The following is a 27,132-nucleotide window of genomic DNA, read 5'->3' as shown; positions in this document are numbered from 1 at the left end:
CCATGAAATGGCTGCGGGTGCCGCTCTGCAGCTGCGGGCCGAGGCTCGGGGTGCGGGGGTACTCAGCACCGCGGCGGGCAGCGCCCAAGGCCTGCGCCGCCGGCCTACAACTCCCAGCGCGCCGCGCGCCGCACCAGTGGCCGTTCCCGCACGCCCGCCCCCTCGTGCGCGCGGATCGGCCAGTGCCCGTTCGAACCGGCCAATAGCGGCGGGGCGGTGCTGGCCGCAGCCAATGGCGCCGCGCAGCGCGGCGGGGCGGGGCCGAGGGGGTGGTGCGGCGGGCCAATGGGCAGGCGGAGCGGCAGGTATGAGATGGCGGCGGGAGCACCGGCGTCCGGCCGTGGCAGGTAGGAGCAGGATCCCGGGCACCCCCTCGCCCCGTCCTGGGCCGGCGGCGTGTTATCCTCGGCCCCTCCCCGCCGTGGTCCTGGTCGGGCACCCGGCACCAGCCGGTGGGCAGGCGCCGGCCTGTGCGCCTCGGCCCGCCCATTGCGGCGCTACCCGTGCAAGCAGCGCCGTCGCTGTTCCCGCTGCCGCGCTGCCCGCCTGTGCCCCAGCACCTTAACGGAGCTGTCCGGCTCAGTGTTCCGGCGGCTCTGGAGCTCGGCTGAGCCGCCGCGCAGTCCCGCGGGGGTCACGGTAGGACCCCGTGTCCCCGCGGGCTGGGCAGCGGGAGAGCGCTCCTCGCAGCATCCCGTTGCTGCATTGCGGGGAAGCGCCGCCCGCGCCTCTGCAAGGGGAGAGATCCCGCTCCAGCCTCCCGCCCGGGCAGGGGGTGTTCCGGGGGGGTGACGAGGCGCCGTGCAGCTCTGCCCGGCCCCGCTGCTGCGGGGGCCCCGCCGGGCTGCGCCTGGGCTGCCTCGCTCCTCCTGCAGCCTCGGAGCCGGCGCCGAGCGCTTGGCAGTTGCGGGCTTTGGTAGGGTGATGGCACTATATAGACTTGCTTCGCATCCAGCCCTCCTTCTCCTTCGCTTTGTCCGCTCTGCGCGCGTTATTCTGGCTTTCCAAACACACAAGCGGTGTCAGCTTCACGTAATTCACCTTTAGCACACACTTCTGTATGCATCACCATTCTGTTACTGCTGCATTAAAATGGCAAGGGCTGCATGAGCACTCGCTAGAGCAGTGTTGTCGGCTGACTGTTAAAAGGCTGCAGTATCTTTTTTTTTCCCCTCTCTTTTTTTTTTCCCCCCCTGTATGTGTAGCTGCAAACTGAGTATCCTTTGAATGGTAATTCTTGTGGATAAATAAATACAGTTGAGGGCTGAGCCAGATTCACAGCTGGTGCCATCCTGTTCTCTGCTGACTGGGACCCATCCCGATGGCACTTGCTCTGCTTATCTGGGGGCACTGCTGTGGTGCCTGGGTTGGGGCAGAGTATTGCCCTGGAAGGAGGGATGAAGAGATGGTGCTCATTGCGGGGTGTTTGGGCAGGGAGTGCCTAGAATGCTGGACCTGGTAAAGGGATGAGTATGCTCAGTGCAGCTGATACTTAAAATGCCCTTTTGGATAAAACGTTTTTAACATGGCCTGGATCAGCCTAAATGACTAAATTTATTTTTTTCTATTGGCAGTTGTCTTTAGGAGCTATTCCCCTGCTCTTTATCCCCCACCCCTCCGCAAGTGATTATGTTAATGCAAAGCCTGAAGTACAAGTTTTCCTCCAGCACTGCCTGTTACCCACAGGTAGCGCTAGAAAATCGATCTCTTGCTTTGCTGGTCTATCACCACACAGACCACAAAGCTTGCTTTTTTCATGCTTTTGCCCCTATTTCCTCTCATCTGGAGAGAAGGGCAAGTTAGCTAGTAAAGCTTGCATGCTGTGCATGTGGTATTACAGCATGCTGACTTAAAGACTGGAATTAAAAGCTGGTTGTCCTAAACTCCTTACCAAATGTTACTGAACATGACAAAAGATGATTTGTGTGGGTCTCTCTAACCTCTGCCTGGTTCTTCATAACTGAGAGTGAAGATTGCAGTGTGCCAGAGTGCTCAATTTCTAAAGAGAAACATCTGTCTGTTTAATGAATGCATTTAATGTCTGACTCAAGCAGTGCCTAAATGCTTTTTTGCCAGGCACTCGTGTCGGCCATTTGATACGGCAGGGGTGGGATGAGCGGAAGGGAAAAAGCCATGAGTCTGGAGGAAGCTGGAAAAAGCCATAAGGCATCTTGCTAAAGCAGCTTGATAGAGTGGCACTGCACAACTGGACAGCAAGAGCTCACATTGTAAACAGGTTATGAAAGGAGACACAGTTGCCATCTGTGTTTTACTGGCAATGGGAAAATGTTCACTGTAAACATGACTTAATGGCAAAAAATCAAAGTGACTTGCTGAGGGTCAGGCAGAAAAAATGGTTGATTTCAGAGTTAAAGCCAAGTCTGAACACATGGCTACTTTTCTCCGAAGATAGCCTGGGAGCTGAGGACAATCTTATTCAAACGTTCCCTTTTCCACAGCCCTCATGAGAATTTTTGAGATCTAGACTTGAGTTTGACCCCCTGCTCAGTCCAAGTCCTGTGAGGTACGCATCTGAACCGAACTCAAGGCCGTGTTTTATTTGCAGTATTTTTGTATGTTTGCATGTAACACCCTGTCCTGTTCCCATCCAGGGTGGAATGGGCTTTGACAACAGGATCCTTGTTCTGCTACACTTCAGTTTATTGTCTGTTTGCATGAAGGGGGAGCATTGCTTCCCACATAGCCCAAAGCAGCGTCTGGGTCTCCTTGCCAGCCTGGTCGTTGCCTTGCTGCTGTGTGCACATTTACATGCCTATGAAAATGTCACAGAGCTTCGTTATCACTCCTTTAAAGGTGCCTGGGCACTCAGTTCTGTCTGAAACTGAAGCGCTGAGTGCTGGACACTGCTGGGAAATCAAATGCCTTGTCCTAAAGGTCAAAAGTCCTCAGCGTGTGTTGGTTTAGTAAGTGGCGTGAACAGATGGGAAGGAGATGGGGCAGTGTGGAAATGTTGGCTAATATCAAATGGTTGCACTGAAGTCAAGTCCGTCTTGGAAATACTGTCCCTTGGAAATACTGTCTGTATGTTGGCTTGGGCTCCTGGTTACAGCTGAGGCCTTATATTTTGCAGTTGTTTTGGACCTAGTTCTTTCTGTAGGATCTCATTTTCACTTGCCCTTTAGCTGGAGGCAGGAGCAGCCTCTGCTGGGTGCAAGCACAGCTCTGCTGTGCTGCTGCTGTGCAAGCTGTTACCAAACCTGTACTGTGATCCTAGGGGCTGACACCATGTTCCCAAGTCACAGGGGTCTTGGAGTCAGCACGGGCAGAGAAATGGGAAGAAATGTGACTGCTTGGTGGGATAAATTTGGTTGATGTTTTTCAGAGCTTCACAGGTCTGTTGTGTGTGTCCCTGGCCTCTCATCCTGGTAATGCATTACACTTACTGTGGTGTCTGACAAGAGCATTGGACCCTTTGCTCCAAAGTGCAAAACCCTCATTCCTTGACTCCTGGCCTTTCTCACCTCTACACTAGGTAATTGCAATTAAGCTATCTAGAGTTTCCTCATAAATTTTATTTTCAGAAACTGTAGATGGCAGGGAGTGTGATAAGCTGCTTAATAATTGCCTGCCAGCTGGCTTACAAGAACTTTTAATGTGTTTGCTTTTGGCCTATAAAGCTCTAATAATTTGGAGTCCAGCCAAAACATCCTTTCTTCTTGAACGGTAATGTGGCAGCTCTGATTTTCAGAGGCAGGAATTTCTCAGGGGAAATGGCATTAGTTTTCCTTTTTGTTTTTCTGGAGCTCATACTCAAGGTTGAAACATAGCTTTATGGTTTGGGACTTCCATATGGGCATTCCTATAGCCCTGCTTGTAAGCTGTCATATAGCAGGGGACAAGCATGCTGTGGCTCTCTGTGCCTTGGAGAGTGGGAAGCCTTTTAGGGAACATCCTCACAAGCTCTCAGGGGCTCCTGGAACTCTCCTCACACACATGCCACTCTGCGTTCTCTTGAGTGGGCCCTGGAGCAGTGTATAAATATATCACAGTTCCCTGGGCTCTGCAGTGAGTTGATCCAGACAGAGATGAACTGTCAGGCAGGATGGGAAGAGAAGCTGCATCTCACCAGAGTTGCATAAAGTGACACTATAGCTTATTGTCATATGAATTCTGGTATTTGTGCACAATATTCCAGTTTTTGACATCCTAGCCTGCCCAGATCCCCTTCAAAAGCCCTAGGTCCCCACACTGCTCAGTTTGGTGAGTTAATTGGGCTGCTTTGTGCATCTCTGTCTCTCTGGTACCGCATGCCGTGCTGCTCTGTGGTGGGCCCAGCCTGTTTATCTGTGTGCCTCAGCAGCCCTGACCAGATGTCACCAGCTTATTTAAATGCTGGCATGCATCCAGGTGTTCCTCATCACAATTCCAGCTTGTAAGAGTTTACACATCTGGAACAAGGGATGTGGCCTCTGACATACTCAGTGGTGTCTGCAGAGGATTCCTGATGAGGAGGGATTTGATGTGCTGTCATCCTTTGCAAACACCACTGTGATACAAAACACAGATGCGAGGATGCAGCTTGTTCACTGCACCTCTGGAGCGTTGTGGAATTACAGAATGAACAAAACCAAGAGCTGTGATTCCTGGGTACCTTCGTCCTCTGTATTTGCTAGGCTGTGACTACAAAACCTCACCAACAGTACTGTGGGGAGCCAGCTGTGGGTTCTGACCCAGGTGTCAGTATCTTCTCAGTCCAGAAAAAGCAACTGCAGTCAAGCAAATCTGTGAGTGCTGCAGCACACTGTACTCAAATTGTGGTGCTTTGCTCAAGCACCAGTCTACCAACTGATAGTGGGATGGGATTCCTATATGTGTTCTGGGCACCAGCTGGTGCTACCAATTTTGGGTATCATTCTGTGGGAGGGCTGGAGGAAAACATCTGTCCTGCCTTGCTGGGTTGCTCTGAGTTCCCAGACTGGTTGCTACAATAGCTTGTCAACTTTGCTGTGTTGTTTTTGTGTAATTGCTTGATTTTTCATGTCAGAAGTAAACCTGATTGTTATGGGTTGCTGTCTATAGACTGTTCTGCTCTGACCTGGACACTAGCTTGGAGCTACTGGACTGAGAAACATCTAGATGGTGTATCTTTGGTGGTCTCTGAACTCCATTTCATCCTGCCTCTAAAGGATGTTCTAGGGCTCTTACCTTCAAGAGTGAGGGTGACAATCAGAGGTGCATGCAGCATTTTGGAGTGCTAGAGGCCAAGGAGGTATAGGTAGGACTGGGTCATGCCTCTTATTGACTTCCAGTACACTCAACATGGGGAAGTAAAGAGGATAAAGACATTTTAAAATGCGAAGAGCAAGGGAATGCTATCATTATTGGCAACTGGAAAGTACCCACTGGCACACTGGGGGTACAGCCGACGCATTTGGTGGGAAATGACTGTGAGGCTTCCTTGGGCTGCATCCCACCCTGCAGTGAGGGTCTGGATGTGCCACACAGTGCCCTGTGGCACTGCCAAGCTTCTCCAGCTTGCTGGCACTGCTGGCTTGTCTCTGCCTCACCAGCGGCTCCCAGCCAGTGTGTAGAGCTCAGCTCTTGCCTCCTCAGCCCCATGTCCCAGCCGTCCCTGCCTGATAGCTCTCAAACCAGCTCCTTTGTGCTCAGTCCCATGCCACCCCTTGCACAGAAGCTGGATTTCTTCTAAATGTCTGCAGTGTGACCTGATTATTTTTCCTGTCCTTCCTCGCCCTCCTTTTTAATAGTGTCTACAGAAAAGCTGGCAGAGTTCAGTTATATCAGTCATGCTGACTGATAGTGCTGCCTCTCCTCTTGGGATTCCTTCTCTTTTCTGTCCCTCCAGCATTCATTTCAGATTTAGCTATCAGCGCTCTATAGACAGGGTATTGCCTTTGTTCTGTTTGTACAGCACGGAGCACAGCGGAGTCCCCAGCTGTGACCGAGGTTCCCAGTGCCACAGTGATAAAAGTGAGCAGATCAGTAACGAGAGGAGGCAGCTGCTGCCATCTAAAAAGATTCTGGTTTGGTGCTGGTTTCAGTGAAATCAGGATTGGATCTAAGGCTCTTCTATTGCTGCTCCCAGTAGGAGTTTATATTAAAATAGATACACAAGTGCATTGACAGTCATGAGAATCAGAGCAGCATTCCTATTTAACGCTGTTCGACTGTTAGTCTGATCTTAAGGCAGAGCTTGCAGATCTTTAATGTAAAATTGCTGGATTTCTGGTGGTAGCTGCCTTTCTGCATTTTTACAGGTCGTGGGTAGTCAGCTGAGCCATCACAGAGTGTGGCAGCATCCAGACCTGTGGTGGTGGCACTGGGAAGGAGACTTGATGAGGAGCAACGCAGTGAACATGCAGTTCCTCTCTAAGGCACCCCTTGGTTCTTTCCCTCCTAGCACTAGAAGGCATCTGGATGCTCTGATGTTTTGATGGCTGATTGAAGTACTGCTTGATTGACTTTAAAATATTCCAGTGGCTATTATTAAAAATATCACAAAGAATTCACTCAGGTCAAACTCGAGAAATTTCATGCTGAAATGCAAATTTCTTGATGTTTCACATATATCAAGCTGTCTTGCTACTGCTGTTTTCTTTGACGCTGGTAATATATTGCATTTTCATTTTCTTCCAAAGCACAGACCCCCACCCCTCCCAACCCTTTTATCTTTTCAGATAGGTCCATCTTCTCCAGATTCTCATCACAGATGTGTAGCCAATGTTGCCAAGATCTACTCTGAGTCCTTTACTGACACAGAATTTGCATTCATAGATGATAGCAGTGGCATGGATAACCAATATACCTGATTTCCAAAAGGTGGCCAGGAGTTGCATTAGTTCCAGGTTGTTGAGCACAGGCTACCATCACATAACAGCAGCTTTCTTAGCCAGCTCCTTGCTGTTTAAATTGTATATTATTATCTGGTTCTCATAGCCAAAAGGCTGAATCACTCTGTGTAAGCTATTTAAATGTGAAGAAAGCAAAGCAAAAATTAAAAAGGCAGTGTTATCTCATAAGGCTTACTTGTGTCAAGGCTAGAGATAGTAGGCAGGGATTGGCACCCACTGTGCTGTGCACTGTGTACTCATCACAAAAAGACTCGGCCCCTGAAGACCTTATGAGTATAACCCTGGGCAAAAATTACTGCGTGTTTTTCTTGACATTTTTCAGAGGCAAATCAGTCATCCTATGAAGAGTTAGGGTGCCAAGTTTGAGGTCTGAATGTGATCTTTGTTACACCATCTTGCAAGAATGTCAGTCTGAAGTACAGCCCTCAAAGCAACTTTAACTGTGAAGTCACTTCTAATGTCTCTGCAGCCCGTTCCCATTAGACTACTTTTATTTTTTTATTCTTTTTTAATCTAGGAAATAATTTGTCGTCTAGTCCTTTTGTACTTAAAATGATTCCATATAATTCCACTATGGTTCTTTCATCTCTTTGCAAAATCTGGGATGGCTCCTATCTGGCTCTGAAAATACTGTCTTCAGACATCCTCATTAATTGATTCCTTACTCTGGCACAATGTAGGAAACAATGCTACTTCTCCCTCCCTGGGGAAATCCGAGCCTGTTCGCATCTGTCCCATGTCCCTTTGTGCTTAGCCAGGCAGAGAATTGTTCATGTTTTGTGTTCTTCAGCACTGCCTGCTTATCACCCTGCTCTTAATATTTGGTAGCAGCCTGTCTCTTTCTTATAATCGAAAGATTTTGTTATTATAGAGGGAGATTTTTGTTCTATTATCTTGCCTTACTTTCCAAAGCTCTTTAATCCTTTTACTCCTATATGGTAAAACTTGTCTACTGTGGTGTATCTGAAGCATTAGGGCCTTAGTGATGACATACAGAGTGTGCAAAATGGCACTGGAGATGGATTTTGCCCACTGAATTAGGCACATCAGGCTCCTCTGAAATCTTTAGCTTTCAGTGTATCCACTTTCCCAGCTAGACAAACACAGCTGATGCCTTGCCCCAAAGGTAGCTCTTCCTTTACTTTCTTTCTTGCCTTCTGTTCTCCTTATGCTCTATTTCGTGTTTCTTGAACCTTTCTTCTGTCACATGTGTAGACTTAAAACAATATCAAATCTGTGAAAGCCACTAAACCAGCTCCATCTCACCTATCCAAATGCAAGCTTGTTGCCATGTGAGCTAATCTGCCTGCTTGCGCAGCTCTTGCACCACAGGTTTGATCACCAGATTTTCGCAGTTAAAGTCTCATTTTTGTCCTGGTTTCCACGGCATTTCCCTGGCCTGGATCTAGTTACCTTAGGGATTAATTGATCCATCATGATTTTGACCTCCTGCACCATCCACTCCCCATGAAATGATGGGGCTGTCATGCCTGAAGCAAAAACGTTGTGTGTGACAGACAGCTTTCTTTGTGACTTGGCCAGGATCACAGGCTTCGCCTCTGAAGGATACTAGAATGGCAAGAATCTCAGCACAGTATAGGACCCATTTTTTTTAATCTGCTGTCTTAATCACAACCCTAGTAGAACGAGGTTTTATTATTCATTGGGATTTGATTATGTTCATGAGACTGGAGAGGAAGCTATTTATTCCTTTATTTTATTGTCTTTTGACGTGTCGTAAAGCAATCTGAGATCACAGCATATAGAAAATATAACTCTGTAATTGCAAGCAAGGCAAAAAAAAAAGGCAATAAACTCCATGAATACATGTTTGTCTCCCCTTTGCTGCTGTTATATAAACTGTGAGTGTAGGTAGAGTACATCCATCTCTCTTTTTTAACAGGAAAACAGCAGATGGGGCGCATGGCTCTTTCTGAAGGTTATGGTGTGTGCAGCAGTGAGGATTGGCAGGGTTATTGTGTGTAAAGCCAGTGGGGGCTTTATCTTTGCTCAGAAATGGGGTTTGCTTCACATTTCCATTTTGATTAGCAATAATGATACAAAGGCAAATTTTCTGTGCAAGGAAGAGCTGCTAATAAAGTGACCTTTCAAAATTAAGTAGCTCATTGAAGTGCTATATCACAATAAGCGTATACAAGGCTGGTCCCAGCTGCAGCAGGCAGGGAAACTGGATGGGAATCCAGAGAAACATGGAACGGGAATCCTGAATTGGATGAACAGCACACGGTGGCACAGCAATGGTAGCAAAGAGCAATGGCCAGGTGCTGTTTCCAGCCCTGAGGGGCTGATTACGTGCTATGTCTTTGAAAGGATCTGAAAGTGTGAAGGGCAGGCGCAGAGAGTGTTTCTAGCAAGGTTTTTGGGCACGGGGTTGTGCAGTTAAGGGACTTGGCTATTGTCCTGCCAGTGCTGTAACATCGGTTGTGCTTGGATGCTGTTGGGAATGTGTTTGCATGGCTTTACTCATGGTAAACACAGGGTAGACTTGGAACTATTTTGTGGATTCCTCTTGGATACAGGTGGAAAGCACTTAATACCACGCTGGTCCTAATTCAAAACCCTGGTTTCTATGTAGGAATTATTTGCAGTTAAACTCCAGCTACGCAGTCTTTGGCAAGAGACATGAATCAATTTGTCCAGCTTTTCTTTTCTGTTTTGTCCCTGTGTGAAGGCTGATGCCCAGTGTGTGCCAAGGGGGCCTTTCAGACCCAATAATGCGCCCTTGTGTCTCGTAGCATGCGTGGAATTTGCATAGGCTGTGCTGGGACAGGCAGGTTTCTTTTGTTGCTGGAAACAAGGAGCAAGTTCTTTTCCCTGTCTCTGCTTCCTAATGCCTCTTCAAAAGCTCTCAGCACTCATGTAAGAAATTTACTTTTTTCTATTTATTTTTGCATTAAATGTTGTTAGACTTTGTGCAACTTGTAACACAGGCTGTGCAGAGAAGTCGTGTCAGTCAGTGCTAGTTGACAAAATTGTTTAATTTTCTTTCTGTGAATCTAGATATCTAATTGTCAGAGGGAAGAGATAATCTGTGATGCTTGATGTAACTGCTGCAAAATATTTGCATATCTTCTCTGTGGGGAAACAAAACTGCTAGTGAGTGAATAACAGTGCACGGATCATTGCAGGCAGGGTCACTGGGCCTATACACTTGCTATTAACCCTTCTCAGGATCTGTATTGCCACAGAATGAGTTGTCATGGGTTTCAGGCAAAGGGCTTGCTCCACATTATGGGCAGAGCTGGCACTTGTTTGTGCATTGTAGCTCTATGCAATGAAATGTGAATATGATCAGATCCATTGGCAGTTGCTTTTTGGCAGCTGATACCGAATTGTTGCATTTTGGTCTTGATTTATTGCAGATAACAAACTGCTGAAAAACAGGCTGGGAGGTGCTCAGCAAAATATGGCCCCCATTTGGAGTCGGCAGTCTGCTTGCTAGGCCACTGAGCCAGGCAGCTGGGAGCCTTTAAGAGCTTTCTAAAATTTTAGATGACCTGGCAGATTGCCTTGCAGTCTGCCTTGCAGACCTTCTTCCTCTCCATCCTCTTGAAGGCGTCTTTGGCATCCGTGGAGAGCAGTGGCAAGGGGAGGGGGGGTTTGGTATGGATTCTCACGATGCAAGAGTTGCTGAGAGCCTCCTTTCCTCTTGTTTCAGCAAGTATCTTTCTTCTTGTGGAGCCCGAGTCCCAGCTTCTGTTCTCTTATTCTGATCACGCATCCTGGAAATCCTTGAGATAGTCTTTCAGGTCAAAAACGTACAGCAGTAGCTCAGATAGCTGTTGGGTTCACAGATAATGTGCAGAGCTGGGCTGGAGTTCAGGTGACTTGCCAGTATGTGCTTTGATGTCGACCTGTCGTGAGCTACTGTCAGTTTACATCAGAACAGGAAGTTGCTGAGGTCTCTGAATTAGTAGTGAAGGGTTTTGTTGCTTGAGCTAATGGATGTGAGGTTCAGTGGGCTGCAAACGCTTTCTGTGGCAGCTGTGGTGAGCAGGGATGCCCAGCATGGTCTGAACACAGTGGTATGGCCTCTAGCCTTCAGTAGTGAGGAGAGGAAGATCAAGGTGCTCCAGCCTTCTGTAGAAAAGCCTGTTTTGAAGGGAAAGCCTTTATGGGCTCAGGGGTGTTCAGCAGAGCACTTGCGATCCCCCAGGTGCCACACTGCATCTAAGGGACTGATGTGATCCCTGGTACATAAGCACTGCATCCCTATTAACTGTGCACTTGGCAGCTGCTCTTGGAAAATGGTGTCCAGCGAGAACTCCCAGCTGAGGATGGATGTAGAAAGAGTGGAAAGTATTATATAAGAGCTAAAGAATGCTTAAAGAATTGGGGAATGTCACAGGGTGAACACATGCAATATGTGGAAGCTGAGTGGGTAGGTATCCTCTTCCCAGAGCCCTGGAAGAACTGGCACACCTATTCCCAAAGCCAGGCTATCACTTCATAGCTGAATATGAAATCAGGACAGTAGTTCATGACTCAAGAATAATGACACTAATCCTCACCTTTAAGTAAAAGAGTGGCGGGAGAAGCAAGCTGGGCTTGACTTCAGAAACGTGAAAATGTTTGAAACAGTGGTGGGAAGATGGTAATGGAAGACCTAGAGGTAGATGGAAATTGGGATAAAAGTTAAGTATGAGCATTAAGAGTGCTGATTAGCATGAGATATCTCTTTGATAACTCTTTGATTTGATTTTCAACATGGTGAAATGTACCTATCCTCTGGTAGGGTTATGTACCTGTTCTAGATAACCCTTAGCAGAGCAGTGTCTTGGGTGCATCCCCTTTCCCATGCCACATAAGAAGCTACGAAATGAAGAAAGTATGTGTCAGTAGAGAACAGAGAGGTCAGATAAAGGGCATGAAGAGGTGAAACAGAGGTAAGAACTGAATGAGCTGAAAAGGGGTGGTCTAGGTGAAAAGTTAGTAGGGGTTCCTCAAGGACTGATCTTGCGTGGCTCATGACAGTGAGTTCTCACTTGCTCCAGACTCATGCGGAGCTGGCAGAGAGCAGTAACCAAAGGGTTGGCAGCATGTCACCTGGGAGCACCCACAGCAAAACTGAGGGTTCAGTGTTATTGCACATTTATGACCTTAAAAACAAAGTCCCAGGACATGGGAACTATCTATTTGTTGATAGAAAGGTAGGTATGATAGAATGGCAACGTGAACTGATGAGTGTAAGCTGGCCATGAAAAGACTGAGATTGTTCTTCAGACTTTCAGGCCACTGGAAATGAATTTTCCACTGGGGAGGAAGGGAGATAAAACCAGACTTAAAGCAATAAGTTAATGTAAAATATATTGGGTATTATATAATATCATCTCTGCCAAAGCTAGTAGGATGTAGATACAGTGAAACAAGTAGTAGAGATGTAGAGTAGTGAAAGTTTTCACTGGGTGTTGCCATGTGTTGCCTATGTCATCATCATGCTCTGGAGTGCTAGCTAGTCTTAGGCTGTGTTGTACAAACAGTCCAGAAATTATTTTGCTCCATAGGGAAATGTAACTGTGCTGTGCTGAACACTCACCAAAGTCAGACAGTGCTGTTGGTGTAGGCTGGTAGCTCCTGTCAGCAGATGTCTCCTTCAGGGCAAACCAGCTGGCTGTAAAAACCAAAGTGATGAGGAGTTACTGTATTTTTTTTTCCTCTTTCCGTTTTTCAGTGATGCCATCTGCAATTTTGTCATCTGCAATGACTCCTCCCTCCGCAGCCAGCCGATCATCTTCAATCCTGACTTCTTTGTGGAAAAGCTGCGCCATGAAAAACCAGAGGTGTTCACAGAGCTGGTTGTCAGCAACATTACCAGGCTCATTGATTTGCCTGGGGCAGAGCTGGCCCAGCTAATGGGAGAGGAGGACCCAAAGCTGCCTGGGACAAACAGCACAGCCGCTGGATTTTTTCGTTCTCTGATGTCTCTGAAGCGCAAGGGTGAGTATGGATGGCACGAAGTCTGGTGCCCGCCCTTAGAGCGATGCTGCCATCATTTGTTACACTCAGTTTACAAAACTTTCAGCCCGTAGTTTTGAGCTTGTATGGAATGCTTAATACTATGGTTTTGTAATCTCTGTGGATGGCACTTCTAGAAAGGAGCAAAACAGGCCAGGAAATTGATCCCAGAAATGCCCTGCACTTTGAGAATACCCTTCTTCTGGGATTGTTGCTATGGTGTATGTTGAGTTGGCTTCAGTGGGTCAGCTGCCCACTGTGCAGCTCAGAAATCTGTAAACATCTTCCATCCAAATGCCAGTGCTGCTCTGATCCACATCCCAATCCAGCAAGTCAGTGACAAATCTCTGCAGACTGACTGATGAAGCCCAGTGTCAACGCTGGGAGGTGACACATCTTTCTTTCTTAGACAAGCATTCCACCCGAGCTTTCTTCTTCTAAGCTGACTGTTCTTGTCTTCTCTCAAGTTCAGCTGTCTTGGTTGTGAAATATTAGCCCCAGGCCCTTCTCAGAATTCTTCAGGTGTGGTTGTGTTCAGATCCTTTCCTCTTCAATGGCTGGCATTTACCACTCTGTTTTGTTGAAACTAAAAGAGTGTTCTAGGTGTGTTTGTGTCTTCTCCCACCTTTGCCCACACTCAAGGGGAGCCTGGTTCTCCTGATAAGTTCAATTAAACCTTCTCACTCATCTAGACAGAAGCAGTCTCCATCTGGGCCCCTCACATTCCTCCTCAGCTCTGGTTTCCCAGCCTAGACTGGCTGGCTGCTGGCAGAGAAGCTGTGAGCTGGCTTCAGATGTTGGCAGCCTGAGGGTGAACACTTCTGATTAGTCTTCCCCTTCCTTTGAGCAGTTCTGCTGTTGTGAGTGTCTCAGAGAAGTGAACTATTGCTATGGCATAGTTTGACTATGGCTTTTTTCTGTCTTCAACCATTATATAATTTCTCTGAGTGTTTCTGATTCTACCAAGCCTATTCCTCCATTGTGTTTCTTAAGGACAAACTCCACAGCCCCACTGATCAGGCAGAATTTTCTGGTGCTGGCTTCAGCCCTCCACTTCTGTCTCACCCAGCAAGAACCCTGGTACATATACTCGCCCTAGGAAAATAGAGGACTGCAAATCAAGTCTTTTAGTATCCTTAGATAAGAATTACTTAATATTGCCATGACTTACTTTGCTGCTCCATAATAACAGGTCTTTGTGCTGCCCCTAAACTGCAGTTAGACTGTGCTCATACCTGTTACTGCTCCTGCCTCTTCCGAGACAGTAGCAGGACACCTTAAATTCAAGCACTTGCCACTTGACAAACAGAAGTGAGTGAGTAACCAAACTGAGAGTGTTTTCTTAGTGTGTATGGAAACCCCCATGTTCTTGTCCAAACCTTCCAGTAGAGCCTTCTCTAGCTCAATTTTTTATTAAATTATCTGTACTCTGCTGGAGCACTGCTTTTATCAGACCTGACGTCTCATGCTAACTCTCTTCCCCAAGAGCTCTGCCTTCCCCCATTCAGATGTCTCCACGGCCATGTGTCACTACAGCTAGCAGATGTTTCCAAGTCTGCTGGCTGCACTCCCAGGCTGCAATGGCAGTGTCTCCCAGCATTGACAGGCACTGTCTGTGAACTCCTTGGCCAAACTCTGAGAAAAAGAAGTTTGTGCCTACAGAGAAAATCAGTTTCATGTACTGTGTTTCATCTTGGAGCCATCATTTGTTTTTCTTCATGTTATAGACCAGCTAGAACAAACAAGTTTTATTTCTTCAAAGCCAGAGGCCAAGGACCATAGAGCTCAGAGCTGTTCAAACTGCAAATACTTACAACTTCTTTGAGCATCAGGAAACTCAGCCTCATGCTGCTGCTTAGTTTCAGAAGCAATCGTACAATAACATCTAAGCCTTTGTAATGCAGCATCCATTCTCCAGACACGTCTTTCAAGTTTCTTTGAGAATCAAATTCTCATTCAGATACCAGCTTCTGACTTCAAAACTAAATCGAATTTGTCAGGCCCTGCATGTCTCAAGAAGATGTATTTTCCTCTTCTATTCCTGGCCACTATTGATTCTATCTGTTGAATGTCTAGTGAGTTTAGTTTTCTTCAAGGACAAGAATCTTTTGCCAATCATTCTTTCCCTTTGCACTCAAACCTTTCAGATCTTTCGTGTGGATCAAGAGCTCACATTGCCCTCCTTTCTCTTGCAAGACTGAAGCATGCGCTTTATCAGAGTGAGGTCAGAAAGTTCTTGATTTAACAGGAGGCTGGAGTTCCATGGTGGCTTACCATGTATTTCAGAAGTCCTGGAAGAAAGCGGAACATTCTTCAGGCGGAATAAATTTAGTTACACAGAAAGGCTGCTAGAGAAGTGCATAGGGTTAACCAGGTCTCTCCCACATGCTGTGAGCATCAACACCACAGAGCACTAAGATCTGTAGCACAAGAGACGAAAAGCTAGTAAAATCAAAATGAGATATGAGGGGAAGAAAAGAAAAGGCAAGAGAGAGCTTGTGGGGGACATAACTTTTATCAGACCAGCCAATGCACTGCTTGGATTGCTGGGCTATCAGCTGTAGCAGTGAGGAGAGGAACCTTCAGTGCAAGTGTCCAGCCTGCCCTCAGAAGTGACCCATGTTCCTGGCAGTCTGGTCATGGAGAAGGGAGGAATATTCTTTTCTTACATCTGTTGTCTCTTTGAAGCCTAAGTACAAGGGCTGGACAAGCCAGCTCTGTATCTGGTCCCAGTTCTCAGTCCCAGTCAGCGTGCTGTGGTACAGTCTCTGCAGTATCTTGTCTCCAGTTCAAACCTATATGCATCTGAGGGAAGAAGTGTGGTGCCCAGAGTTCTGGTTGCTGTCAGTGAAGTCTCTGGGAGTTGTCTCCACTTTCTGAGGGACAGATCATACTGGCTCTGTGTGTGTGACAGAAAAATGCATTCACTAGCAAGGTTGCATTTATTAGAAAACACTGTCCTGCTGGATAATCACTCAGCTGGAAGTCCCTCTCTGGACGAGAAGAGTATTCTACATTGGTTCATCAAATACCCTTCAGTTAAACAGACTTCTCATCTAATGTTTCCTTCCCTGCAGGATCTCCTTCCTTTCAGCTCAGTTGCTTCCATCTTTTGGGGCTATAGCCTGTGTTATTTACAGGCATTCTGGAGCTGGCAGCTCATGCCCAATCTCAACCCCATGAAATGGGAGCAGACTCCAAGAGTGAGAGGAGCCCAGCTCATTGCTTTGCTACTTTCCTTCTATGTTGTCCAGCTTTCATACTTTACTCAGACCAGGGCAGCTGACATGGAAGAGAGGCTCACTGGGATGAGGAAATTCCTTGTTTTACCCCTGCCTGAAAAGAAGGCTAGTGTAAGCCAGTCGGATTATGTCTGCTCTGCGCAGAAGTGCTTATTTTCCTCTCCCATAAACTCATAGCTGCACCTCTTCTTTCTGCTTCACTTCATGTTGAGCCACAACGAGGATTAATCTGGACATTTCTTCCACAGTGTGGAGTGTGCCAATGTGTCAGGCACCAGGGCTGTCCAGGCTCTTACATCTGCCCTTCCCACTTTGCTCTTTTCATAATGTCTAGGCTTGCAGATTCTATTCCATTTAAAACTGAAGCATCTGTTCTGGTGTTGTTTTTCCTTCAAGGGCTAGAGAATATTTGCTTTAGCTGATAAAAGCTGTAATTAAACTGAGGTAAGAGGCAGGATGATGAAGCCCATGTGAGTACAGCATGGTGGGATGAAGTGACTTAGTTTGGAGTGTTTGTGATATCTCACATCTGTGAGGGTCCTTGTGACCTTCACCATTAACATTTTGGCGCACTAGTCTTTGCATGTTGAAATCCTGTTGTTTGGGGAGCATTGATTTGTGTGGCTGTTGGGTTCTGAGCTGCCTGGACACGTTGTCTTCTGTTCTGCAGAGAAAGGGGTGGTGTTTGGCTCACCGCTGACAGAAGAAGGCATTGCACAGGTTTCCCAGCTAATCGAGTATCTGCACAAAAGTAAGTGGCTCTGTTTGCTGTCTTCTATCCCAGCGGGTATCTGTCTGGCCTACCTCAGGTCTCTGGTGCAGACAGAGTGACAAGCTCTGAGCTCTCCAGCAGCAGGAGTTTGGGACTGCACTGGGCAACTGTTCCCCAGAATTGTCTAGGAGATATGTTGATCTATTTCCCTCTGTACAAGGACTTTTTCCACTGATGGGAGCCAGCTTGAAGTCGTGTCTCTGAATGCAGTTCACTGAGGTTTGCTGTCAAACTTGGGAAAGAGGAGGGAACTGCTTTAGTAAGAAGGTGGGAATTCAGCTTCTGATTACTCAGTGCCCTTTTTTCTCCCCGCTGCCAAGCAGATCTAAGAGCAGAAGGCTTGTTTCGAGTGCCAGGCAACAGCATCAGGCAACAAATCCTAAAGGATGCTCTGAACAGTGGTACAGATATTGACCTGGACTCTGGGGAGTTTCATTCCAATGATGTGGCCACCCTACTTAAGATGTTCCTGGGTGAATTACCAGAGCCGCTGCTGACACACAAGCACTTCCATGCCCACCTCAAAATTGCAGGTGAGTGGGCAGCAAGAGGCAGTGGTGGGCAGAAGGACTGGAATTGGTCTCCTAGAAAGCATGCTAGGCTGTGAAGTATATTCCTTAAAGGCAGGGTAAGAAGGAATCTTCCTGCCATCTCAGCCTGGTGATACTGGAGCTGAAAATCTTAACAAATCAGACAAAATCTGTCTAGACCATTCTACTCTCAGATACCACAGGGGTAAAACCCACAGTGATAACCTGGGTCTCCACCTGTTTTATGTCCGGGGTTCTGAGCAAGTTGTGGTTTCTATGTATTTAATAACTGTTATTGAACTACCTTATGTGAACTTCCTCCATTTTGCCATCAAGCCATCACAGCTCTTAGCAGCTCTGTTGTTCTGTGGGAGGAGTAGCATAGATTAACACATCAAGTGGGGAGCTTGGGAGCTGGGGGGAAGAGGGATGGAGGGCCAAGAACTGTGCAGGGGTTTGTAGGAGATCTGCATACGAAGAGGGAAGGGCAAGCAGTTGCAACAGCCTGCTCTGAGGGAAGGTAACGTGTCCTTCATGTTCTGCCTTGTGATTTGGCAGACCTGACGCTGTTTGATGAGAAGGGGAATAAGACCAGCACTCCAGACAAAGAGCGCCAAATCGAAGCCCTCCAGCTGCTGTTTTTGATCCTTCCTGCTCCCAACCGCAGTCTGCTCAAGCTGCTGCTGGACTTGCTCTACCAGACCGCCAAGAAGCAGGACAAGAACAAGATGTCTGCCCACAATCTTGCCCTCATGTTTGCACCTCACATCCTATGGCCCAGAAATGTGAGCATTGCCTCAGTGTCTGTGGGTGGGATATTGCAAGGTAAAAAGCAAAGGCTTGGCCGGGGAAAAACCCAAGATGAGAAGGTTAAGTATTGACACAATGATGTGAGGGTTGGAGGCTGTCCTCCTGGAAGGACTCAGTCACAGTGTTCAGCCCAGACCTGTCATGGGTCTCATTTGCAACTTATGCATCTTCTTTTTCAGTAAAATTGAAAGCACAGCACAGTCGTGCTTCTTAGAATATCAGCTCCAGAAAAACCTTGCAGGTCTCTCTGCAAGATTTCTTGTGCTGCTGGTGAACTGTTTGGCCACAGAGTTACCTGATTCTCCTCTCCGAGCAACTTTGGCTCTGTGAGCTCTGCTTGTTGGCGTGCTATGAGCCCTGCCTGCCTGTCACTTCAGAGTAGGTCTCCTGCTGTGGCAACTGTGTGTGTCTGTGTCCTCCTCCCCTCCTAATGGATGCACCTTTGGCTGTGTCCCCTTGCCAGGTGACAGCAAATGACCTTCAGGAAAATATCACAAAGCTAAACAATGGAGTGACCTTCATGATCAAACATTCTCAGAAGCTCTTCAAGGTAAGTGTGCCTTGGGGTCTTGCTCTCCTGCCTCCATCACCAGGAGACTGAATGCCCCTTGTCCAGACAGATCCATGTGTTAAGTGTATATTCTGTGGGCTCTCTTCTGCAGTATGAGAAGGAGACTTTCTACAAGAAACTGTTCCTTTAGTGACTAGGGAGGAGGTCTTTGCTGGGCAGGCAGCTCTGGAGGTGGCTTTGTCAGGGCAGGTCGGCAGCACGGTGCAGTGTAACACTCCCCTCTGCTGGAGACCAGCACCTGCTGCCCGGCAGGAAACCTGGCTCCCGAAGGCAGGTACGCACCGGGCTGCACTCGGGTTCTGGCAGGATAAGGAAATGGAAGGGATTTGTCCTGCCTGAGTGCTGCCAAGAGCAGAATCCCTGATGTAGGGGGTTGTTTTGTCGTGAACTTCTCTGCAATGGTCATCAGCCCACTGCTGTTACGGGCACTTTCCAGCTCTGAGCAGGGTGCTGTGGTAGGACAGTCAGGAGTGTGGGGCTTTCAGCAGGTTCCTGCAAGGAAATGTTTCTACAACAGGCAGTCTCTTGACTTCTCAGGACCTTCCTGGTCACTGGAGGCATTTGCTCCCTGCAGATTCCTCCCATGGAGAATTCCCCTTCTACCTTCTTTGTCAGGCCCCAGTTTGGCCAGCTCAGAGCTGGGGGAATTACTTAGAGCAGGGTTCCACAGGAACTTTTTCCTACTCTGAGTTCCACTTGTGCTGAATGTCTGCATGTAAAGGATACTGTGAACAGGGAGTACATTGAGGACATGAAATTCCATGGCTTTGTTTGACCAAAATGGCTGAGTCTTGATACAAGTGGATTGTGTGGTATGGTTGAAAAGCAGCTATTGCTGGAACCACTGTTGCCCCAAGGCCAAAGATGCTAAAGGTACATTTGGCCTGTTCTCTCCTCTTCGTCACAGGCTCCGGTGTACATCCGGGAGTGTGCCAGGCTGCACTATCTGGGATCCAGAGCCCACACATCAAAGGTAAGGCCAGCAAATGCAGCGCCTGCCCTCCATGAAAGGGCAGAGGCTCTGATGCTATGAAGGGATCTTTGTGAGTGATAGAAGCTGAAAACAAACCAAGTCATGAAAGAGGATCTGTCAGAGGGCAGGAGCAAGGGAAGCATATGGTGTGGTAGTGCAGGCAGCTGCATTAGGGAAATTGGACAGAGTTGAAGCATCTGTTAATCAAAAGCACAGGGAAGGAAAGCTATGAGCCCCTGTTTAGCAGCAAACCTGCTCCCTTTGCCCAGTACATGCAGCACCTGCTCCTCCACAGGGCTGTGCCTTCCAAACAGACAGACATGCCTGCTGCCATGGCCAGGATGCTTGGCAGAAGTGCTGAGATAAAGGCTACTTGCTGTCACTGGGACAACATTTGTGTCTTGCCAGCAGATGCTTCCCTGCCTCACATAGCTGCAGAAGAGGGAAGATGCATTGCAAGGAGCTGCACTGACCCTTCTCAAGCCTGGAAGGGCTTCTGCAGCTGGCATCTGGGAGGGGAGGGAAGAAGCAATGGGGTCACCTTTGTATTGCTATCACCTCTTCCTGGCACGGGGCCTGCTGATGCAGTGCTGCTGCAGAGGGGTAGGGAAAACACAGCCCTGTGCATTCACTGGGGTTGAAGCAGCTCACGAGACTCTTCCTAGGCTGGCTCAGATGGGTGGCTCGTTGGGATTAAAGCATGGCAAGCGACTGCTGTCTCCACTTTCCCAGGACGACCTGGATTTGCTGACGTCTTCTGGCTCCAAGGAGCTGCAGCCCCTCAAGTCTCAGAAGCGAAGCCGGCTGGACTCTTGCCATCAGGAGGAGACCCAGCAGCGCACAGAGGAGGCACTGAAGGAGCTCTTCCGCCACGTCCACAATATGCCTGACTCTGCAAAGAAAAAGAAGCTTATCCGGCAGGTAGTGTGGGGAGGAAAGATATCTTGGGGTGTGCTTGTCAGCACAGTCCTGGGCACAGAGCTAAAGGCAGGGCCTTCTTTGAGAGCTGCTCCTAATTCTGGGTGGGCTGGGGAAAGTGGGCTCTGGGCTGTGTAAGGGGCAGAGCTGTAAGAAGACAGGAGGAGGTGTCCTGGATGTTGCTGTACCAAGCAGTGCTTTTGAGCTCTGTTTTTTAAGCTAAGGACTTGCTAGCCAGCAGTTTCCCAGTCCTGATCATGGCCTTGTTGAGCTTCCTCCCTTAGAAAGGGAAAAGTTTCTTCCCCTGTTGCCTGCAGGGAGTGGACAAACTGGTCTCCTCTTGGTCTCAGACAACTTGCTGCACCAGACAGACTAGTCAATGTGGTCAGCACCGGTCGTGGCTGCCAGCCTCCAGCTGCTGCCCAGCCTTCTTTCTGCTCCCAACATCTGCTGCTTTTAGTTAATCTGGTAGCCAGCACAAAACAGTTTTTCACCCAAACTCCCTGTAATTCTGGGTGGAAGGTGTGGCCTTCCTCTGCTTTCTTCCTCCTGCAGCTCTGAGCTGCTCCTCCATTCTGGGGGGTGAAGGAGACAAACTGAGTTCTGGGACAGCAGGTAGAGCAGCACACAGCAGTAAGGGAGGGGTGTAACTGTGCTAACATACTGCCCTCATGTTTGCTTCTAGTTTAATAAGCATCCAACAGCTCTGACTCCTGGCTCCGATGTGCCCACATCCCCAGCACCACGCCGCACCCGCTCACGCTCCTTCAGCGGCCTCATTAAGGTAAAAGCAGCCTCTGACCCTTGCTCTCTGCTGTGAGTTTCTGATGTTGCTTTCTGCTTCTGCCTTGCCCTGCCTTGAATGAGACCCTCAAAGGGTAGGGACTCTTCAAAGTATTGCCTGCCAAACAACACAGATCCACTGGGGCAGAAAAGGCAGCACAGTGACAATAAGCCGTGTTAGTATAAGGTGTAATTATCTTGAAACACATGGCTGTAGGATCTATGCATCTTTCTGGAGAATTGATTGTTTCCTGAGATGAGATGAGGATTGACAGGGAGCTGTTCATATAGTCTAGCATGTTAGCACAGGTTTTAGCACTTTGGGGGCTGCCCTACAGCAGCATGTACCTGCTTCTGACAGGCTGGGCTCCTGGCCAGGCCTCAGGTCAGCTCCCCAAACCCTTTACAATCAGGCAGGCTCAGCCCAGTGGTGTGGTATTTCGGGTGGTTCTGCTTTGCAATCTTTGTCCCAGTTTGGCTTCCTTTTTTTCTTTCCCAGCATCCAACTGCTTACCAGCAATGCATCCTGCTCCTTCCCTTTCTTTTTTACTTTGCACTCTACGCACTAGCCAACAGCCCTTTCTTCTTACAACAGCGGAAAGTTTTGGGAACTCCAGTTATCCTGGAAAGGAAGAGCAGGGATACCACACCAGAGCCTGTGCGGGTCAGCAAAGAGAATGTCCAACTGGTAAGAGCTGCTCCCAGCACCACTGAAGCTGCTGGTGGGGAAGTGTGTGAGGGGAGTTTGAGAGCAACTTCAGCAATCCTTGGGGAGCTGTTCTCTGCCCAAGAGAAGGTTTCCAAGTTTCTTTTGTATGATAAAATAAGGTCCTGAGAAGCTGCTCTGAGGAGAGCAGAGCAGATGGCAAGGACAGCATCAGACCAGGGGTGACAGCACTGGGCCTCTACTCCAGTCTTGTCTCACTGGCTTTGTCCTGCCCTGGGGCATTTTCTTGTGCCCCCTTCCGTCTCTCTCATCCTCCTCCACAGGTTGTACAAAGCCTGCTGCCTGTATGCAGTAGGGCTGTCCCATGGCCCAGACAAACCAAGAGTGGATTTGGGTGACAGATGCTCTTTGGTGGTACAGGCTGCTCCCAGGGAAGGCTGTGGATGCCAGTTCATTCACCAGCTCTCTACTCCTATTGTCCTCTCTTGTCCAGTTACAGAAATGTGGCTCTCCAGCTCACATGTCCCAGGCAAAGCTGAAGTCTTTGGAAGGCCAGAAAGAGGTGAGACACTTCCCCTTACCCACCATTCCTTTTCCCACGGGGAACCTGGTGTGCTGAAACCTGCCGAGGTGACAGCAGACACTCAAAGCTCTGCGACAGCTGTGGTGCCCCAGCTCGTAGCAATCTGCTCTGTGCCGAGCTGCAGGCAGGTGATGTGCTGGAAGCCAGACCCTGAAGGGTCTGACAGCCTTTCTACCTGTGAGTTGGCAGGCTGGCTGTTGCAGGAAGCAGAGGGAAGCTGCCAGCACAGGGGAGTGCTCACAGCCTGTCAGGGTCGCAGTGGGACAAGAGGTTGGTGCAGCCCAAGACCAACTGTGTTTCTTTCTGTCTGCTCATTGCCTCGTCTAGAGCTTTAGCAAAAGGTGTGGGAGGCCTACAACAGGGAAGGGTCCTTGCAGGGGAAGAAAGTCAACCTTTTCTTGCATGGTATTCAGTATCTCAAGCACTCAATTGCTCTCATTCTCTGCTACAGGAATCCTGTAGACGCATGCGAGCTCGCCTGCTTTCCAAGGATTCATCGTCCCTCTGAATCGCCTCGCACCAACACGTGGGTGGGGACTGCCCAGCCTCGCAAGCTGTGAATAGAAAATGTGCTGCACTGAGAGGGGAGTGCTGCAGGCTCACGGCAACCCTCACCAACCCAGCAGCGCTCTTGAAACTGGACCTTTGCAAGGATTGCAGGGATTTGTTTCTTTCTGTATATAAATTATACTTCATTCTACTATGGGGCAAACCACTATCTAACCAAAACTTGTGCAGCATGTCTGACCTGCTGGCTCTGGGAAGAGCTGGAGTGCTTACAAGGAGAGCCCTGTTCATTGCAGGGCCTGTGTGCACTCACAGCTTTCTCTGTAATGTTGCTAGGCTGTATTTTTTTGCTTTTCTGCTCTGAGTTTTTAACACACATTGGCTTGTTTTTGCTTCCTCCCCCGTGTTAGCAGTGAGAATGATGGGCTGCAACCTTTACCCACATCTGCACAGCTAAGCTTGCCTCCAGGCCTCCTCTGGAGGCATGCCCTTCTCTGCTTCTGGGCTCCATTTTGCTCTGCTGTTTCCAAAGGGCTGGAGTGCACAAACGGTACAGAGCACAGGATGGGCCTAGAAGGAGAGGCTCTGGATGCCATCTTTTCAAGTGGGGCCAAGGGAAAGCAGCTTCCCCAATAAACTCATCCCTCTATTTCAGCTTGAGCTGGAGGCAGCCCTTGCTCACTGCCTTCGTGTTTCAGTGGCACAGCTCTGAACAAGGAGTGTCTTGACTTTGTGTTCACCCAGGGAGGCTTAAGCTGAGCAGAGCAGGAGGCTGGCAAAGGCTGTCTGGGGCAGAACAGCCTAGTCTTTGGAAGTTAGGGTGCCTGGAGCAGGCAGTCTTGTGGCTGTGCGTGAAACAGAAAAAGAGTGTGAGAGGTGAGAGAAGGCTCCAGCCATTTGTGATCTGCTGCAAATGGTGCCAGAGGCTTTGGCTCAAGATATCTAGATGGCTTGTAAGGCAACTGGCTGATTAGTCATTAAACTGGGGGAAAGGGCTGAAGCTGGGTTCAGCTCTTTGGTCTGAGCTGCAGAAATGAGATGAAACCTTCTAGATATGGGATAAACCCCAATCACAGCTGGCCAGTGTCAGCGGTCTCGTTAAGCCAAAGTGCTCCAGTAAGCCAGTCTTGCCAATAACCTGTCTGCAAGCACTCCAAGGTAGGATACACACAGGATCACTACTGTGAAATAAAGATTTAATCAGCTGGGGGACCATCTAAACACTTCTCAGCCCTTCTCAGCAAAGCAAATAATCTCTGGAATCCAATTATATTTGTCTTCTAATCTTTAAGAACCAGCAGCCAGCAGGAGTTAGAGCTCTGTTCTTGACAGCTTTCTGAAACAACTGGTGGCACAAGGTGTGAATATTGGGATATGAGCAAGGAGTTCAGTCTGACTGGCTGGAGCTGTCAAAACAGGGCATTGGAGCCCTTTGCAGCTTAGCTGGAATGTGTCACTTTTTTTAATTGTGATTTTTTTTTAAGATACAAATCTTTGTGCTGCTCTATACAAAGGGTAGTTTTTGGTATTTTATCAGGCATGCCTGACCCCAGTCTGACCCCAAGTTGAAGCCTTGAAAATATAGGGGGTAGTGAGACTGTAGATGTGTGAGTTGGGAGTTGCTGGTGTTAGGAGCCTCTGTCACAGCAAAGAGCGAGCTGTGGTTCTTCAGGGACCAGACTGATGATGATGCTGTGAAGAAGGGCAGAGGCTGTTTGCTGTGGTAGTAGTATGTGCTTTTTGGATGTGTCTGGAATCATTCCCTCCAGAGGCTGAAGCTATGTGCTTTTCTCCAAAGGGCACCATGAGTTTTTCTGTCTGCAATTCTGCCCTGTCCCTGCAGCCTGCTGTTAGCAGAGACTTGGGAATCATAGCTCTGCCTCTCACCAGAGATGAGGCACAGACAAAGGTCAAGTGGCAGCACAGGGAGAGCTGGGTCTGCTTCTGCTATCTCTGCTCTTACTTGCATTGGGGGCAATTGCTGGGTGAAGCATTTGTTCACTCCTCCTCTGCCCATTGTCCCTACTTGGTGCATTTCATATCTCTCTGTATGGGTGTCTGCTTGGCAGGGCAGTCTCGTTCCTAAAACTAGATACACTGCTCCCATATAGATGAGAGGAGTGTAACTCTGCTGTCCCCCCTTACTGATGGCTCTAGCTCAGGGGCTCTGTCTGGCTTCTGGCACAGCTGAGATTTGTTCAGCTCTAAGAAAAGTTACCTATGGGGTATTGGCCAGGCCTTCTGCATGTGTCAGATGCCTTACCTGCCAAGGGGGTGGGTGCTGTCTCCAGACAGGGCAGAGGGGCTCAGTGCTCTGGGCTTTAGTCTGTGGTGCTGGGCTCGCCATGCTGAGGATGGTGGTGGGTGGCTGACAGATTCGGCCCCTAGGATCTTGGCTGTTGCAGTCCCAATGCATTCACACTGTCTCCCAGGCACGGGAGAGTTTTAGTCATGCTTGGATGTGTCTCGTTTGTCCGCCCTGTGCAATGACTCATAAGGATGCTTCTTCCCAGAGCAGCTGCTAACTGTTCCCAGAGTTTATCGTTTCCAAAGTATTTTTAATCTTTGTCCTTATTTATATATGCTATGTAAGTACTGTTGCAGACTGTTGCCTTTCTGTGTTTTCATGTGAAAACACCACATTAAATGCTTTTATTTTTAGTGGTTTTGCTTGGTGGCTTAAGCAATTTCATTGGGACAACAAGGACTCCAATCCACCTCCAAAAGGAAGGAAATGTCTGCTTTGAAACCCAGAGCTACTACTCATAAGTGTGGGGGTGCTTGGTGAGGTGCTGCCCACCTGCACGGCTGACACTGGCCTCCCATGGCACTAGGGCTTGAAAGCCTCTGGGGTGCTTGCGTGATACAGGGTGCCCAGACAGGCTGCCTTTCCCTTGGAGGTATGAAGTTGGACCTCTTCTTTTCCTGTCTTCCCCCTGCTGTCATCCAGGGTGATGGGAAATCAGGTTTACAAAGAACACTTTATATAAATAATGGATCAAATGAATAAATTTTGCTCTGTAGGGCCATTCTTCTCTTGCCACTCTTGGCTGCCAAGAGAGGATGCTTTCTGCTTGCATTTTCTTTTCCTCCTTCTTAATAATGGTGTCTCAGATTTTATGCAGATTATTTCTCTGTGAAGTTCTTCCACGTTTGAAATGCCCTGGGCTTGCCTGCCATAGCTCAGACACTCATTAACATCCTCGCCATGCAATTGAAAAACAAGCAGGAGAAGGAGCAGCACAGCGTGTTTGAAAGCGGCGCTGCCTTCCTGCGGGCTGAGCCCCGAGCGAGTCCCCTTCTCCTCCGTGGCTGCAGTTGGGTGTCATGGGAATGATGAGCCCCATCTCCCTGGAGCTCAGGGAGCGGGAGGCGACGGGCCTCTGTGCACTTCAAAGTGGGCATGAGAGTCTAGAGAGACATTTCTCTTCTTGAACATATTGAACAAAGGAATGCAAAAACTCACAACAGCTATCTTCAATACTGCAAACCCAAATATCACCCCCCTGAAAAGCTGTGATTCAAAGTGACAGCTTTATCTGGCTTACATAATTTAAAAAATGAATGGTTTTTGGCTTCTGAAGCTGCAATCCAAGCACTTATGCTTGACTGCAAGTGAAAGGGCAGCAGCCACTGGGACCCAACACTGGGTGAAGGTATATATTTAAAGGGGGATTACTCATCTCTCAGTATGTTTGCTTTGGCCTGTTGGTATGTACACACAGCAGTGGTGTTACAAAGCAAACAGGCAGTGCTCACCTTCATTTCATTAAACAGTTTTTATCTCAAATTGCACAGCACAGACTTGCAAATAAGTTCTTCAGAGTGTCACTGCTATCTAAATCAATTCTTGCAAGTTGTCTTGATTTTTTTTTTTTTTTTTTAACTGCTCTGCCCTGGTTTGGAGTTGAAATAAGATATTTTCTCTTTCTTAAATTATCATGTGTGGCTGGGAGCTGTCATGTTG

The 27,132-nt window shown here is 48.3% G+C and overlaps 1 protein-coding gene across 2 annotated transcripts; it reads left to right on the top strand.

The window, feature by feature from the left end:
• Positions 1 to 277: 277 nt before the first annotated feature.
• On the top strand, positions 278 to 27,031 carry ARHGAP19 (Rho GTPase activating protein 19). 2 transcript variants are annotated; one of them, XM_032116628.1, is made up of 12 exons: positions 278 to 347; positions 12,526 to 12,791; positions 16,722 to 16,802; positions 17,147 to 17,356; positions 17,912 to 18,138; positions 18,627 to 18,713; positions 19,642 to 19,707; positions 20,440 to 20,628; positions 21,311 to 21,409; positions 22,004 to 22,096; positions 22,569 to 22,637; positions 23,110 to 27,031. In XM_032116628.1, the coding sequence occupies exons 1-12, from the start codon at positions 286 to 288 to the stop codon at positions 23,164 to 23,166; spliced, it is 1,506 nt and encodes a 501-aa protein (XP_031972519.1). In that variant the 5' UTR covers positions 278 to 285; the 3' UTR covers positions 23,167 to 27,031. The 2 variants fall into 2 exon arrangements, with proteins under 2 accessions (XP_031972519.1, XP_031972520.1); XM_032116629.1 differs by lacking the exon at positions 278 to 347 and adding an exon at positions 9,607 to 9,713.
• Positions 27,032 to 27,132: the final 101 nt, after the last annotated feature.

The sequence above is a fragment of the Corvus moneduloides genome, chromosome 8 (assembly GCF_009650955.1).
Source record: "Corvus moneduloides isolate bCorMon1 chromosome 8, bCorMon1.pri, whole genome shotgun sequence".
Taxonomy (NCBI): domain Eukaryota; kingdom Metazoa; phylum Chordata; class Aves; order Passeriformes; family Corvidae; genus Corvus; species Corvus moneduloides.
Note: the sequence above shows the minus strand (reverse complement) of the source record. Positions and strands in the feature narration are given on the sequence as shown.